We start from the raw sequence: 14,650 nt of genomic DNA, 5'->3' as shown, positions 1-14,650 counted from the left end.
TCATAGTTTAATGGTCTGAAGTGACTAAATGCATTCAAGGAAAAAGGAAATAAAGAGGTAGAAATAGAAACATGATGGAGAAATTTAAAAAAATAAACTACTTATACAAGATAGACAAAGAATCAAAAAAAAATAAAAGATATATAGTATATTATAGGGTCCTTACATTTTGAAGGTTGTAATGAAAGTGGTTACAGCTTATTTTGCTCAAATCTACAGTACTCTAGGAAGATCTTACGTTAATTTTTCACTCTAGATTGTTTTTTCCTAGATTTCTTCTTCAGTGACTGTAATGTCAACTAATAAATTTATGAAATAAAAATAAATTTTTAATGTTTTCCAAGCAAAATATAATTAGAAAAGAAAATGAATTGGAGATGTATGAATTAATGACATTGTCAAATATTTATAAAAGTAGGAATTATCTACTCCTTTAAGTTCTTAACTTCACAGTTCCTCTTCATTATACATAACTAAAGGCCAAATTTGTATTGATCAATACTTCAAAGCTTATACCAAATAAATATGTGTTTGTGTATATTCTCTGATTTATATAAAATTTTCCTGAAATATGTCTTACCTCATTCTGAAGATCTCGGATCATTTTGCTCTTTCTTTCCACTTCAGTCTTTAAAAAATTAATCTGAAAATAAACAGAAAATTATGTAGACACATTTTAGATTTATTTTGGTAGCTTTTAGAAATTTATTTTCATGATTTGGAAGTGAATATAATAATTATCTTCATCAATAAATATTGAAAAAGAACAAAGAATTAAAACTTTTATTAACCAAATTTTTAATGCCTAATTCGTACATATCTATTGATTAATTAAAATAGCCTTTCCTCATGTAATAAAACATTCATTTTTTTAAATGAATTATTTTATTCTCTTATCTATTTAAAACTCAATCTTTAAAAAAGCGTTTCTTAAAACAAAAAAGAAAAAAACTAGATTCTAGGGTTGGACTTAAGAATCTATTTCTAAAACACTCTGCAGGTAATTTTGACCTATGGCCAGGTTTGAGAGCAACTGCATAGTGATTTTCCTTACCTCACGCTCATGGAAGTTTATAAATACTGTACCAAAGAAACCATGACGTTTCCTATTGAGTGTGATATTATTCGGATCTGTAAACTTAGGCCAGTTATCCAAACTGTATTTGCATGAGCATAGCATCATTATCTGCCTGTATTTTTTTTAAAAAGTCAACATAGTACAATAGCTAAGATATGTGACATATAGTCACTGAGGGTTCACTACGACAGTAGATGAAACATTTAATTTCTCCAGTTTTCAAATTTTGGTAGTCACATTTAAAAAAGTAAAGTGACACAGGTGAAATTAATTAATTTTACTAATACATTTTGTTTAATATACTCAAAATATTATCATTTTGACATGAAATAGACTATTAATGACATAACTGACATTATTCTTTTGCAATATGTCTTTAAAATCCACTGTGTATCTTACACTTACATCATATTTCAGTTTGGACGAGCCATTTTTTAATGCTCAATGGCCTCATCTATCTATTATGTATCAGAAAACACATAAAGTCTTAGAGGATCCCTGGAATGATACAAAAGAGACTGGCATTGTGTATTATCTCTGGAGATAGATGAACCAGTGAAAATCAGGTTAAGGAATGAAGATAATTTTTACCATACACTAGGATTTTTTTAAAAATTAGGCTTGAAACATTTCAAATGTAAACAAAAGAACAAGAATATGTAAAATGCTCTGGGCCCAACTCTAGGAATAAACATAAGTAAAGGTTTTGTCCAATTTTCTTCAAACCTTGTAAAGAAAATGTTACACATACTATTAAAGCCCCACTTTTCTTCCTTCAGTTTCCCCAGAGGTAATCACCACCCTGACGTGTATGTGCATTAGTTTTGTGCATGTATTTGTGCATTTTTACTCATTGTGTATTGTGTAACGCCTGTTTGTTACTTACAAGTCCTGGAAATTACATGGCACACCTGGAGCTTACTTAAGAGAGGAAGCGGGGGAGGGGGGAGAGAGGGGGAAAGAGGGGAGAGAGGGGGGGAAGAGGGGAAGAGGAGTTCTGCTTTTTATTGAAGTCAGCGTGAAGGCCCAGGGTTTCAAGAGCTGACTATTGGTGAATTTAAAAGAGTGGGAATTTAAAGCATGGGAAGAGAAAAAAACAAGTGGACCAATGATCAGTCATCCGTAACTTATGGAAATCAGCTAAGATCTCTAAAGCAAAGGAGCAGGTGTGGGTGTGTGGAGGACGGGGGATGGGGGAAGCGTGGGCAGGCTGGATCCTTCAGTAGCTGGCAATGTGTTTATTGAGAGAGCCATTTTTGAAGTAAGTGTCTCTATGAAGTGGATGCCTCTGCAATCAAAGCTTAAGTTCTGCACTTGCATTACAAGTAAAAAAAACAAAACAAAAAAAACAAAACAGAACAAAAAACCCAAACTGTCAAGCGTTTTATGAGCACTGGAAAATTTTGATATGTTACAGATTTGTCTTTAGTTTAAGTCATAAACTATTTAAAGCTATCTTGCTTATATTAATATCCTGCTTTTCCACTGATACCTTTATTTTTTCCAAATCCTCACATTTTGATACTACTCAGTCACTATATGTTATCCATAATTAACAACTAATTAAACTTGTAATGAAAATATATTGCAATGTCAAAAATATAATTATTTAAATGTTAAACTGGGACAGAAAAACTTGAGAATGCAATACTCAAATATTCAGGACTTAAAATATATTCAGAGTCTTCAAAAAGTATTAGCATTCTGAAACCATTGGTCTAGAATTGCAGCAGGTTAGAACATTCTTAGAAAAATAAGCATTCTTTGTTAATGAAATGAAAGAATTTTCAGAGACAAAAGTATCATTAATTTACCTTGAATAAAGAATGAAAGAACATAGCAAGTCTTTATTCTTAATGAGAGTCAAAGCTTGAAGCTAATCCTTGCTTTTAGACTAATTATGTCTCACTTACGGTAAGTTAAACCGTAAAAATTAACAAGAGTAGGGAAATGCATCCAATGACCATTAATATCTTTAATTACTCTGGTTACACCTGAGAGCTCATTCTTCCTTGCTATTAGCTTTTTCACGAGGAATACAGGTTTGAAAGATTTGTCACTCTATTGTTATGTTAGGGAAAAAAACCCCAGATGTTCACATGTTCACATAAAGTATTTTCAACAGAATTAGATCGAGAGAGCTTTACTGCTTTTTTGATTTAATTTTTCAGAAGAGTATCGTCTTTTATATTTTTGTGATTTTTAAAGCAATATCTCCTTTAAGTTTCAAGCATTTTACTATTCACTTACCAAATGATGTGAATATTTGCAACATCTTTTGCATAAAATATACAATCTGTTATTTTTATGGAAAAAGGCAGAATAATTAGAAACGTAATCAAGGACAGTGCATAAGATTATCTACTCTTCATTTTCTATCCAGCTAAATAGGCATTTAAATGTTAAGTCATATAAAATCTCAGAAGGTTTGCCACACAATTTCCATTTGAAACCTTCTAAAACATAGATATAAATAAAGCAAGATTTCTATTTATGTATATTTGCACTCATTTATTTATATATTCTGTGATTCAGATACTTAGCATCCTACTTCCATTTTTTCATTTATTTTAATGTTTCTTTTCTATTTTCTGAATTTTTTTCTTTCGCGCTGCTTTCCATGAATTTTTTTTTTTATTTTTTTTATCGTTACTACTACTCAACTATTTTCTTCTAGAGATTTGTGTAACCTAGTGTGTTATTTCTTTTAGATATTGGGTAGTATCTATATTTAATATTTCCAAAAAGCTCTTTTTTGTGCTTTCTTGTTTTTTTCAGTGCATTGTGAATACTTCCCTTATCTCCTTGAGTGTATTTAAAACATTTAGCTTCAATTCTTAGTTTACCTATTTCAGAAATTCTGCTTCACAGTGCACATGTGCTCCAAAGCATGGTTTTTCTTTTTAGTAGCTCTATATCTCATATTTCAGTGTTATTTTAGCTTCTTAGCTTATTTTATCTGGGTTGTTAGCTACTCTGTGTGGCAATGTGTATGGGAAAAGAGCAAACAACAATAACAACAACGAAACAAAACAAAAAACAAGGCAGTAGCAGCAGTCCTGGGAAAAAAGAGAAAGATCCAGGGTAGAGAATCTTGGACCCAGAATTCTGCTGAGGGTTCTCAGGTAGGTAGGATTTGTAAGAACTCCATCATTTCTGATTCCTTTAACTCCTCACTTCGGCAGGGCTTTAGACTGTACCAATGTTACTATGATGACATAGAGATCTGAGTTGTTGCTAAGGGCTCCCAGGATGAAGAAGAGGGAGGTGATACTCCAAAGGAAGAGTGAGAGAAAGCAAAAGAGTAGAAGTTACAGAGGTCCTTCAGCCTACCCTCTTAGGCACCCTACTGCTGCCCTGACCCAGCCAACAGCAAATATTCTACCTCATGACAAAGACCAAAGACCAAGATAGTCCCTTCTCATTTACACGCTGAGCCAGCTCCACTAAAACTTCCTTTGAAGTTGGTCATTTGGAAATTCTTTCTTTACCATAAACCTTCCCTGTAGTAATGCATACATTTTCCACGTTTGTCACCAGATGGTAGAATGCATGTATACATTTATTAACGTCAGAGTAGAATGAGGTATACTTCTAATACTACTTCACATCACCTAGTTATATCAAGATTTTTATATCTAGTTAATTTTCTAAAAAATATAATAATAAGAGAATCCTGTGCTGAAATATATTCTGGTTCTCTCCTCACCATCTTTCTCTGTCTCTGACTCTATCTTTCTACATACATACAGACACTCACACATTCATACACACCAAATATACCTATGTATATCTTTATACATATTTATATAAGCCTACATGGTTTTTAAATTATTTTTAAAAATTGACAACAATAGCAAATATAAAGAAGAAAAGTCAGTCTGCAGTTAAGGGAATGTAAGCCAAAAAAGTCAACTCAATTATCTAGTAATTATTACTAACAGCAAAAATAAAGCCATGTTTAACCTTGATCACTACTAAGTAAAATGTCTGATTCCCACAAAGAAAGTGTTTCTAATTTTCTGGGAACTCCAGGTCAGTCTTGAACAATTCAGGGTCAGATTTTAAAAGCAGATACTGGCAACTCATTGAATACCAAACTATTTCGAATAGCAATATAAGTGGAGTTGAAGAAAAAGAACACCCTAAATCATGAACAAAGGGATATATATATTTTTTAATCTTCTTTTTTTCAGGTACTCATTCTTTTTTCATTCCTGATTATTCTTACTATGATATTAGTAGATATCAATGGATTTAAATGGTTAAAAAGATGAAATAGTAATAGTGATGATAATGATCATGATCATAGTAATTGATAGTGACATTACGATTTATAATAATAAGAAATATAAATTTGTTTTTTCCATGGTTACTGACTCACAGCTCCTAAAACCTTGGAATTTCCTAAGTGCTTTTGGACTGCACCTAAGGATGGGGACTGGTTGCCAGGGGAACCGACCATGTAACTAGAGGGTTGGAACTTTTAGTTCCATTCCTCTGACCTTTAGGGAAGGGAGAGAGGCTGGAGGCTGAATTAACTGCCAAATGGTGAATAATTTAATCAATCATGCCTAAGTAATGAAGCTTCTATAAAAATCCAAAAGGAAAGCGTTCAGAGAGCTTCTGGATTGGTGACCACATGGAGATTTAGAGAGAGTGGCACACTCAGAGAGCATAGAAGCTCCACGCCCTTTCTCCATACCTTGCCCTATGCATCACTTCCATCCTGCTGTTAACCGAGTTATAGCCTTTTATAATAAACTGGCAATCTAATAAATAAAATGTTTCTTTGACTTCTGTGAGCCACTCTAGCAAATTAATTGAAGGAAGTATTTATTAGAACCTTCAATCTGCAGCTGGTAGGTCAGAAGCACAGGTGATAACCTGGGCTTGTGACTGGTGTCTGAAGTCAGAGTGGGAGACAGTCTCATAAGACTTCAATACAATACTGAAGTTGCTTACAATTGATTATATACCCTGTTCAGTGCTTTGTGTGCATCACCTCATGATCACCAAATAAACTGTTATATAAATAGCACTGACATGCTTTTTATTATAAAAGAGCTTCAGAAATATAAAATAACTTTCTTATATTTACTCAGCTAAGCAGTGGTAGAGGTGAAATTGAAAAAAGGAGTGAGCAATGAGGAATGATATTAGTTTAATGTTTGGATATATTACATGCTAGATATGTTTTTGGAAAAAGCGTGTATGTTATTTTAATTGGAATCATCACCAAAATCCTGCAGATAAGGAAACTTGCAGAAGTTAAAGAGCTTGCTCAAATTCACAGAACTCGTAGATGGTCCACTAAGAATTTAAGAACAGAATAATATTCTGGAGTGCATGCTAGGTATGCATCCACTTAGGGAGTTTTTGGTTTAGTAGAGTATTTTGGGGTGGGAGAGGGAAACTCTCACTCAAGGTTCAATGTTGAGCCATAAGAAAGACATCACAAGCGTGCTGAGATAAGGGCATCAGTGACTTAGCTCGTACTCCCTCCTTCTCTTCCCAACTATGCATCCTTTGTCTGTGACATTTCCCATACTTATAGATACTCTAACTTTGAACATACTCTTTCAAAAGTTATAACCTTCTTCTTACTGGATCTTAGATACCATATGCATAAAATATTGGAATAATCATAAATTCATGCTTTGATTCTTCCAACTACTAGCTGTGTAAAAACAAGAAACTTACCTTCTCTGAGTCATTAATTTCCAGTAAAAAAAAAAAAAGTGTAGTTTTATTGTGAGGATCTGAGATAATAGTATGTGTGAACACTTCTATTCTTTTCTAAATACCATCATTTTGTGACCAGGCTATGAAACAATCCAGATTACATGTGATAGGTCAAGACAGAAATGGGATTGAAATCAGGAGCACCTAGTCATCTGGGTCAGGCGTGGAGGAGAAAGAGCAACATGCTGAATGCTGAAAGTATGTCTGTTCTTTTATGTAACATCTGATGTCCGGAGAGCCAGACATTAGGATACCTTGCAGGTGAGCAGTGAGTGTTGCCATGGCATGGCAGAGAAGAACCAACAAGCTTATCCTTCTAAGAGGGCAGAACAGATAACAATGAATCCATTAACAAGAAACAATCCCGTGCCTAGGAAAGGCAACAGTCATCATTAGAAAGATTGTCTTCAGGAAGCGGATGTCCCGAATGACAGACAGGGCTGAGTTTCTGAAGCAAAACTCCACATTCTAATCCAAGTATTACCTTGCAAATGAAAGGCAAGCTGTCAGTTCATATAGGGGCTGGGATCCCAGGTAATTAACCTAGATGGAGGCTGTATTAACCATGTTTCTAGCTTCTGTAAACTTGATGCTTTAACATCTACCTTACACATATATGTAGACAAGCCTCATTATGAACAACCCAATAATATGCTTGTCATCCTATCTTAACCTCCTGTCTCCCCTATTGCTGCTCCCTCCCTAACCCTCTGAAAAAAATTCCTCCTTCTGTCGGAATGCTTTTCAAATACAGAGTACAAATTACAGAGCCCACAGCCCCAGCCACCCCTTGTATCAGGTGCTCACACTCCAGGTTACTATGCACCCATCCTAATCACCCCCAGGGCCAGATACCAGACTACTAGGGGCAGTCTCTATGCCCCAGAGCCCACTGACATCATTTACTCTGGCCAATCCTAAGATGGCACCCAGCCTCACCCATTCCTTCCCACATAAACCACAATAAAGGCCCACAGTTCCCCTGCCTCCCTCTGCCTTGAGTCCAGCACAATGCCTACCTCTGTGGTTCCTGTTACACATCATACCACTGGTCTTGAGAACTGTGAGAAATAAACTATCACTTTAATAACAGTTGTTTCTGTTGGGCTTACTGTATCTCAAATTTTCTATTCAATATACTATATTTTAAAACAGATTCTAGTTCTGGAAACAAGGTAAAAGATCCAGTCCTCATTTGTTGCATAATGTGGGTCGGGGCAATTAGGTACAAGTCTAATTTTCAGCACTGCTATCATGAGCACCATCCTTCCTGCCTATGGTGAATATTGTGAGAACTGAAAAGCGGGAGTCAAGAGAAAAAATCTGGAAAGAATTTTGATTCTTAAACTCTGGGGTATATCAGAATCACCTGTGGAACTGATTAAATAGGTAGATGCTGTGGACTCACCTGACAGACTCCTACTCAGTAGATGAAGCCTGTGGCTTAGGGATCTGAACAGTTTAACTTAGTTCAAGGTCAGTTACACCCCACAATTCAAGAGCCACTGATGTAAGTTGAGGCCTGACACAGCATTCCTGCCCCACTCTTGCCTTTGGCTTTTTATTCTTAAATGAGGGTTGGGAATTAGAAGACCCCTAAGAATCAAAGAAAACAAAAATATTTTGGGGGGAATAAATGCTGACCAAATATTTTTATGATCTTGGTGCCTGGATTTTCTTCATTGTATATTCATTTTTATGTTTAACATGTGTTTTTGTTTCATAGTGATTTTTTTAAAGGAAATAATTAACAATATCCCAGCCCCAAAGCAAAGGACACAAAAAGGAAACACACTTACAGTAGCCTGTTGTTTTTCTGCTTTCTCAGATGCCTCTTTAAGTTGATTTTGCAGGGCCTCCTGGAGAGACTTCATTTGTTCTCTAGTAGAAAATAGAGAGCAAAAGAGAGAAAGACATAATAAAATTCTGTTATTTCCTATGTACATTACGAAAAGATGTTTTGCTTTCTGCGTACATTTAGGAAACAGATAACTAGAATTGAATCGAGACACAGCTAAGCATACAGGGTGTATCTCAGGATTCTGGTAATAAGGGTTTTTTCTCTCCTATGCCAGTACTAAAAGCATTCTGTATTTAAAGGAAATTGCCTTGCTATTGTGTCTTATACGAATCCCACTGTGTGAATCATCTGTGAGCTGCATAATGTGTCAAATCAAATAAATATAATAATTAGAGTTGAAAAGCTAATTTTAGTGACAGCATGCCAGAGTATGAACATGCTGGTTAGGAGAAAGTTACCATAGACTGCTGATAGGATAAAATTATTGTTGCCTTTGGATTCTCTTAATTGACTAATTCTAAAGCATTGTGCTTTAGACACCCTTCATAAAGCCTGGTACTTTTTTTATAAAAACAAAGAGAAAGGAAACTTATTTCTAACTTGAGGAATGCCTTATTTATTGGGAGTAATAAAAGAAAAACTTGTCTGCACATATATACACATTGTGTCTCAAGCTCACAAATATATATGGACCCTGTCCACTTCTTAAAAATATAAATATTTCCATAAATATGCATTCCTCTCAATGGTTTACTCGTTTATGACAAATCACATTATTTTCTGTGACTTAATTTTATCACCTAAGCTATCACTTCAGAAAGTTCAGATTATCAGATAAGGGTTAGTGTATCAGTGAGTATGTGCGTGTGTGTATTGATTCTGGCTAGAGGAATAAACTCTTTTGAACTAAAAGCAACTACTAAATAAAAACATTTCTAGTCTTATCAGCACCCAAACTAATTTAAAATTCCCCATCTAGTGCCAAAAGTCTCCCTCTGGAACCTTGGTGTGTAACCACAACATAGGGGCTAGGGGATAGGAGAGTACCCTCTCAGGTTCATTTTTTTTTAATCTGTAAAATGGGGGCAACTACCTCATAGGTTTGTACTGAGGTTTAGATGATATAATGCATGCAAAATGCTTAGTATAATGCCTGAAATAGTCACTTAATAAATATGAGATTACTGTCACAGCTCCCGGCACTACTGCAGGTCCCTGTGTTCATTCTTTGACCACCACCTCCTGCATCACCACGAGCTGTTCTTTCATCCAGTGGGATTAAATATGGCTCAAATTTCTTACTCTAGAAAATCTTAAGTCCCAATTTTAATTTCAGAAATATCAATAAGAATCTGTATGATTGTTGGAATCGATTGGGGCTTTGTCAAAGCAAAATGTAATCTAAACAAGTTAATTACAAAACAAAATAATTACAGTCACTTTGGTTAGATGATTTATGCTTGCTTCGGTGAAGCATATAAAACGCTTTTGCTTAAAGTGGATTTTAAGTCTCAGCTTTCATTTCTTCCTCAAACAGGTTTTATTTTTCAGAATTGTTTTGTATGTGGACATTTAAAATTTGGACTTCTATTATCATTTTTGATATTTTCTACAAAGAGCATTCGTGGCATAATATAATATAATGATAATATGTACATATATTGTAGGCTTACAATGTAATAGGCACTCTTACAAGCTTTGCATCAAATACGAGATTATATTAAATAAAGACAACTGATACATAGAGAAATGGTAAAATTGTGTTCTGGAGCTTAATGTGCTCAAACTCCAGAGAGTTATTATACTACCTTTATTGTGAGAGAGAGAAAGAGAGAGAGAGAGAGAAAAGAAAGAAGGCTCTATGTGCTATTCCTAACACTCAAATCTTCAAAATACAATCAAACTCTTATATTACCAATTGATAAAAAGTTATAGTAAAATCTTATAATAATTATTTTAATATTTTTGGATTTGAAAATTTTGTATTTATTTTTTTTTTAGTTTTTAAATGATCCATACATATAAAATATTACAGATTTTATAAAAATGAGCACATGTCTATATTCAAAAATTCCCACATACTGACATTTATAGGCAATGTAGGGAGAAAGACAAAAATAAACTGTAAAGGCTGGTAACAAAAACTGGAGAAGGCAGAGAATTCGGTACATTTTTTTCTGTGTAAGAAATGCTATCTTCCAGTGGTGATGTGGGACTTTTTAATCTTCTGATTCGCTCCATCTCCTTCTGCCTTCCAGGCTTATTTCTGCACATTCTCACTGCTCTCGTGTTTTAAGTGCCTCCAAATTTCTGCCTCACAGACATGCTAAGTTATATTCCTATGAGAAATGATTCCTGACTTGCTCATAAAATGCTCTTTCCACCAGCTGAAATTTCTAGACTGTGACTAGCTACTCCAGGGCCATATTTGATACTGAACCGAAACTTAATTCTAAAGAACTGATGGCTCCAGTGACATCTGTGATAGGTTGTTCAGATGTTGAGTACATTTTATCATATAATTTCATGGTTATAGGAATTTTAAAAGACAGTTGTTTCACACATCTTCCACCCCAAATTGTAAACAAGAAAACACACACCCGAATCACTATGGGAAGATTTTTTTTTTTTCAAATAGTTTCCAGTTTGTATTGTAATAACATCACACAGAGAACTTGCTACTACCCCCAACCATTTGTTTATTTTTAGAGAATATTATATTTTAAAACCTGTTAGTACACATAGTCCAAAACTGCCTTTTAGGTATCTCTACCCTCCAACCACTATAAAGAATAAAATGCTTTATTATCTTTTCTCAAGACAGTCTTTCAGGTACTTTAGGATACTCTTCTATCCCCCAGAGTCTCTATTATGTGGTTACACACTCTCACTCCTAGCATAGTAAGGTTTAAAACTCTCTGTGGAGACTCCTCTGTCTAAATACTTCTGAAATGGTAACACTCAAGAGTCAACACAACTCTCTCTCTCTCTCCACTCCGTTCCCCCATACACACATACAAAACATTCATATGCACATACACACTCCTTTCTTTGTCTCTCTTGGCAGAAAGGAACTCTCTGCTCTCTCCATGTAGTTGTATAAGGCCACCTCATATCCCCTGAGTTAACTTACAGCCTAGTTCCAATGACGCAGAAACCAATTAGTTGCCTCTTGGCTATAATTCCAAGAGGGAAATTTTAATTGATTTAGTTTTGTTTCAGTAGCTGTCTCTGAGCCAATTAACTGTGGCCAGTGATGTCAGAGTCACATAAAAGAAGCATGACTTCTTGGGCCTACTTTTGCAGGTAAAGGGCTGGGTGGCAAGGCTTCCAGAAGACCAAGGGTTGATGAGAGCCGAGTGTATTAGGCAAATGGTATCTAAAACACATTACACTCTTTCAGACTCAGATAATATTTCTAAATTTGCAATCAGTTAATATTTTTTTGTATTTGAAAATCATATTTTTCTCTTTTACTCTTTATTAATATCTATCTCTTATTTTGGAAATAAGATACAGAGCCATCTTCATATTCAGAAAACTATGATTTTTATATATTTCTAAGTAAACAATAAAAACTAATATATAAAATGTCATATCCTTTTGAGAAATTACTTATTGTTAGAATTTATCGAATTTCACATTCTGACTTTGTGTACATTATACAAGCTATGCATTTTAAACAAGTTTTCTAATTTTGGATAAAACTTTGAAATCACAATGCCAAAATATCTAGTCCATGTAATTCTTTCACTGAAAGACTTGGTCCATCACTTGGTAGTCTGTATATGTACCAAATGTATAAATGATGATTAAGAAATTCTTAATAAACCCAACCACATTTTTTCGTGGTTTGCCTGGGTATTTTGTGTGTCATGTAGAAACAGCCAATGATAATTTATGACAATATCAGCAAACTAAAGGAATAGGCTTTTTCTTATCAATATCATGTATAAGCCCATCGCCTCATCTGTGTCTCTCCTTCAATGAGAAAAGGCAGACTTTATTGCACTGTCACTCCATGGTCCTCACTGCTGCGTTCTCCCTGTACTCATCCCTAAGCCATTTCCCCTTCACTTGGTCTATGTCTCTTTCTTTATGTCCTGCACAATGTTTTTAGAATAATCTACCTAAAATACTTCTTTAATTTATATCATCCTCCTGTAGAGCTACCTAAAATAGGTTCCCTCCAATCTTTAAAAGTTTTTATCTCTAGTCTATGTATACAGATTATTTCTGTTCTTCGCTGATTTCCTCTGTCTTAGTCACTGCAATTCTCTCGGCGGTACCGCACATGCAGAGGTCACTTCTATTTGTATATTTTTGTATATTATCCTATCCCACCATGGAATGCTTTGTAAAAAGTAATAGTTTTCAGTGTCTCTTTATCTATTTTGACTAGTCGTGCCTATTCAAAATGCCATTTGTAATTCTCCAACACTAATTCAATGAACCACAAATAGTTGTGTAATATCGAGCATAGGTGGCTAATTTCAAACCAATGATATAATTTAAAATTATATAAGCTCTTTTTAATATTGGATTGAAAAAGAATTTCATATTCAAGAAATAATAATTTTATTTTAATAATAAAAATATTCACTATAGGACTCTGGTCTTGATATTTTTAACATGTCATAAATGCAATCCAAATATATGCTAATGAGAGCTTTCTAAGTCAAGAGGCAAGAATATTAGAGAAGATACAGAATGGTGAGAAAAGACTACATATGTGTGTAAACGTTTTAGTCTCATATATTCAAGTGTAAGTAAGAAGATAAAAAAAATGTATGGCATTTAGAATGAAGTGATTCTTGTGAAATTTCTGAATGGAGTTTGGCACTATGGAAAAAAAAAGAACTGAGAAAATAAAAAGAAAACGCAGTCTTACCTTTGTTTCTGACTTATTTCTAGAAGAGTCTGAACATTAGTTTTGGCCGATTTCTCTTCATTTTTCAAAGACTGATAAGAAAAAAGGGGAAAAGGAAGTCTTATTCAAGTGATAAATTGAGGCTCACTTGACTTTCATCTCTCTGGCCTTTGGTGTGACCGTATTTATGCCCTGAAACAATAATGTGCAGATGAGGCCATGATGGCCCTCACGGTTCTAAGGATGCACTCAGAAACTTACGATACCAGGTAGTGTGTGTACTACACAGCAGGAGAAGGAGAAAGAGCTGAGTCTGGGTCTTTAGAGGTTTGATGGATAGAAACATGCTCTCCAAATATCTAGGTCTTTTAATAAGTGAATATAAAATATATTTTCTGCTCTTTGTTGGAAGTTTTACTGTGTTCTCTGCAGGCATGTCAAACCAGCTCTGGCATGATTTCTACAAATACAAGGGGACATAAAAGGCATCCCTAAATAAGCTAAGTAACAATACAATTCAAGATCAAAGCAGCCAAAAAGCATTTACCTGTTGGGTCTTATCTTTTTATTATTTATGTACATTAGAATACACAGAAGAACTAAGGTCATAAAAAATGATGAAATTGCACAGACATTGTATTAAGTTAAAAACAATACCACCAAAGTCATTAGTGTTTATTTACTCTGTCAAATTCAGCATTCATAGACTATGAATTAAAACAGAAAAGTCCACTGTGTTTTCTCATTAGAGAATCTGTTCCATTATGCCTTCCCTAAGAACTTTCTTATTTATACTCAATAAACTATTTTTAACAGGGTAAACTATTTTCTTGGTATTAAAAATGGAAACTGAAAGGCAGTGATAGTGTTTATAGGAAGAGAATCTGTGACAGGTAAGGAATTGATAATAGCAAGAATAGCAAAACATTTTATTTACTTAATATTAATTTAACAAATATTTGTCATAAATTATACCAAGTCTCATGCAAAGGCACGGTGTCTGCCTTCACAAATTTTCCAATCTAATGCTAAAAACACAATTTTCGATAAGCACTCTGATAGGGATGTGAGGGACCAAACTTCATACAAAAAACTTCTTCCCTAAATGACTGACTGAGGTCATTATTAGGAAACTGCCAATAAAAGCTGCTCTGCT

General features: G+C 34.3%; 1 protein-coding gene across 4 annotated transcripts in view; it reads right to left on the bottom strand.

The window, feature by feature from the left end:
- LUZP2 (leucine zipper protein 2) overlaps positions 1 to 14,650 on the bottom strand; it is a 390,997-nt gene that overhangs the window by 191,732 nt on the left and 184,615 nt on the right. For 2 of the 4 annotated variants that reach the window (XM_039865920.1, XM_039865928.1), the window contains exons 3-5: positions 13,516 to 13,586; positions 8,623 to 8,704; positions 581 to 643 (exon numbers count right to left, since the gene is read on the bottom strand). In XM_039865920.1, coding sequence (XP_039721854.1) covers positions 581 to 643; positions 8,623 to 8,704; positions 13,516 to 13,586 — 216 coding nt within the window. The remainder of the gene's footprint in view (positions 1 to 580; positions 644 to 8,622; positions 8,705 to 13,515; positions 13,587 to 14,650) is intronic. The other 2 variants (XM_039865935.1, XM_039865945.1) reach the window with 1 other exon arrangement.

This window comes from Pteropus medius, unplaced genomic scaffold (assembly GCF_902729225.1).
Source record: "Pteropus medius unplaced genomic scaffold, Ma_sr-lr_union100, whole genome shotgun sequence".
Lineage (NCBI taxonomy): Eukaryota > Metazoa > Chordata > Mammalia > Chiroptera > Pteropodidae > Pteropus > Pteropus medius.
The sequence above is the reverse complement of the archived record's forward strand: the minus strand, read 5'-3'. Positions and strand labels throughout refer to the sequence as shown.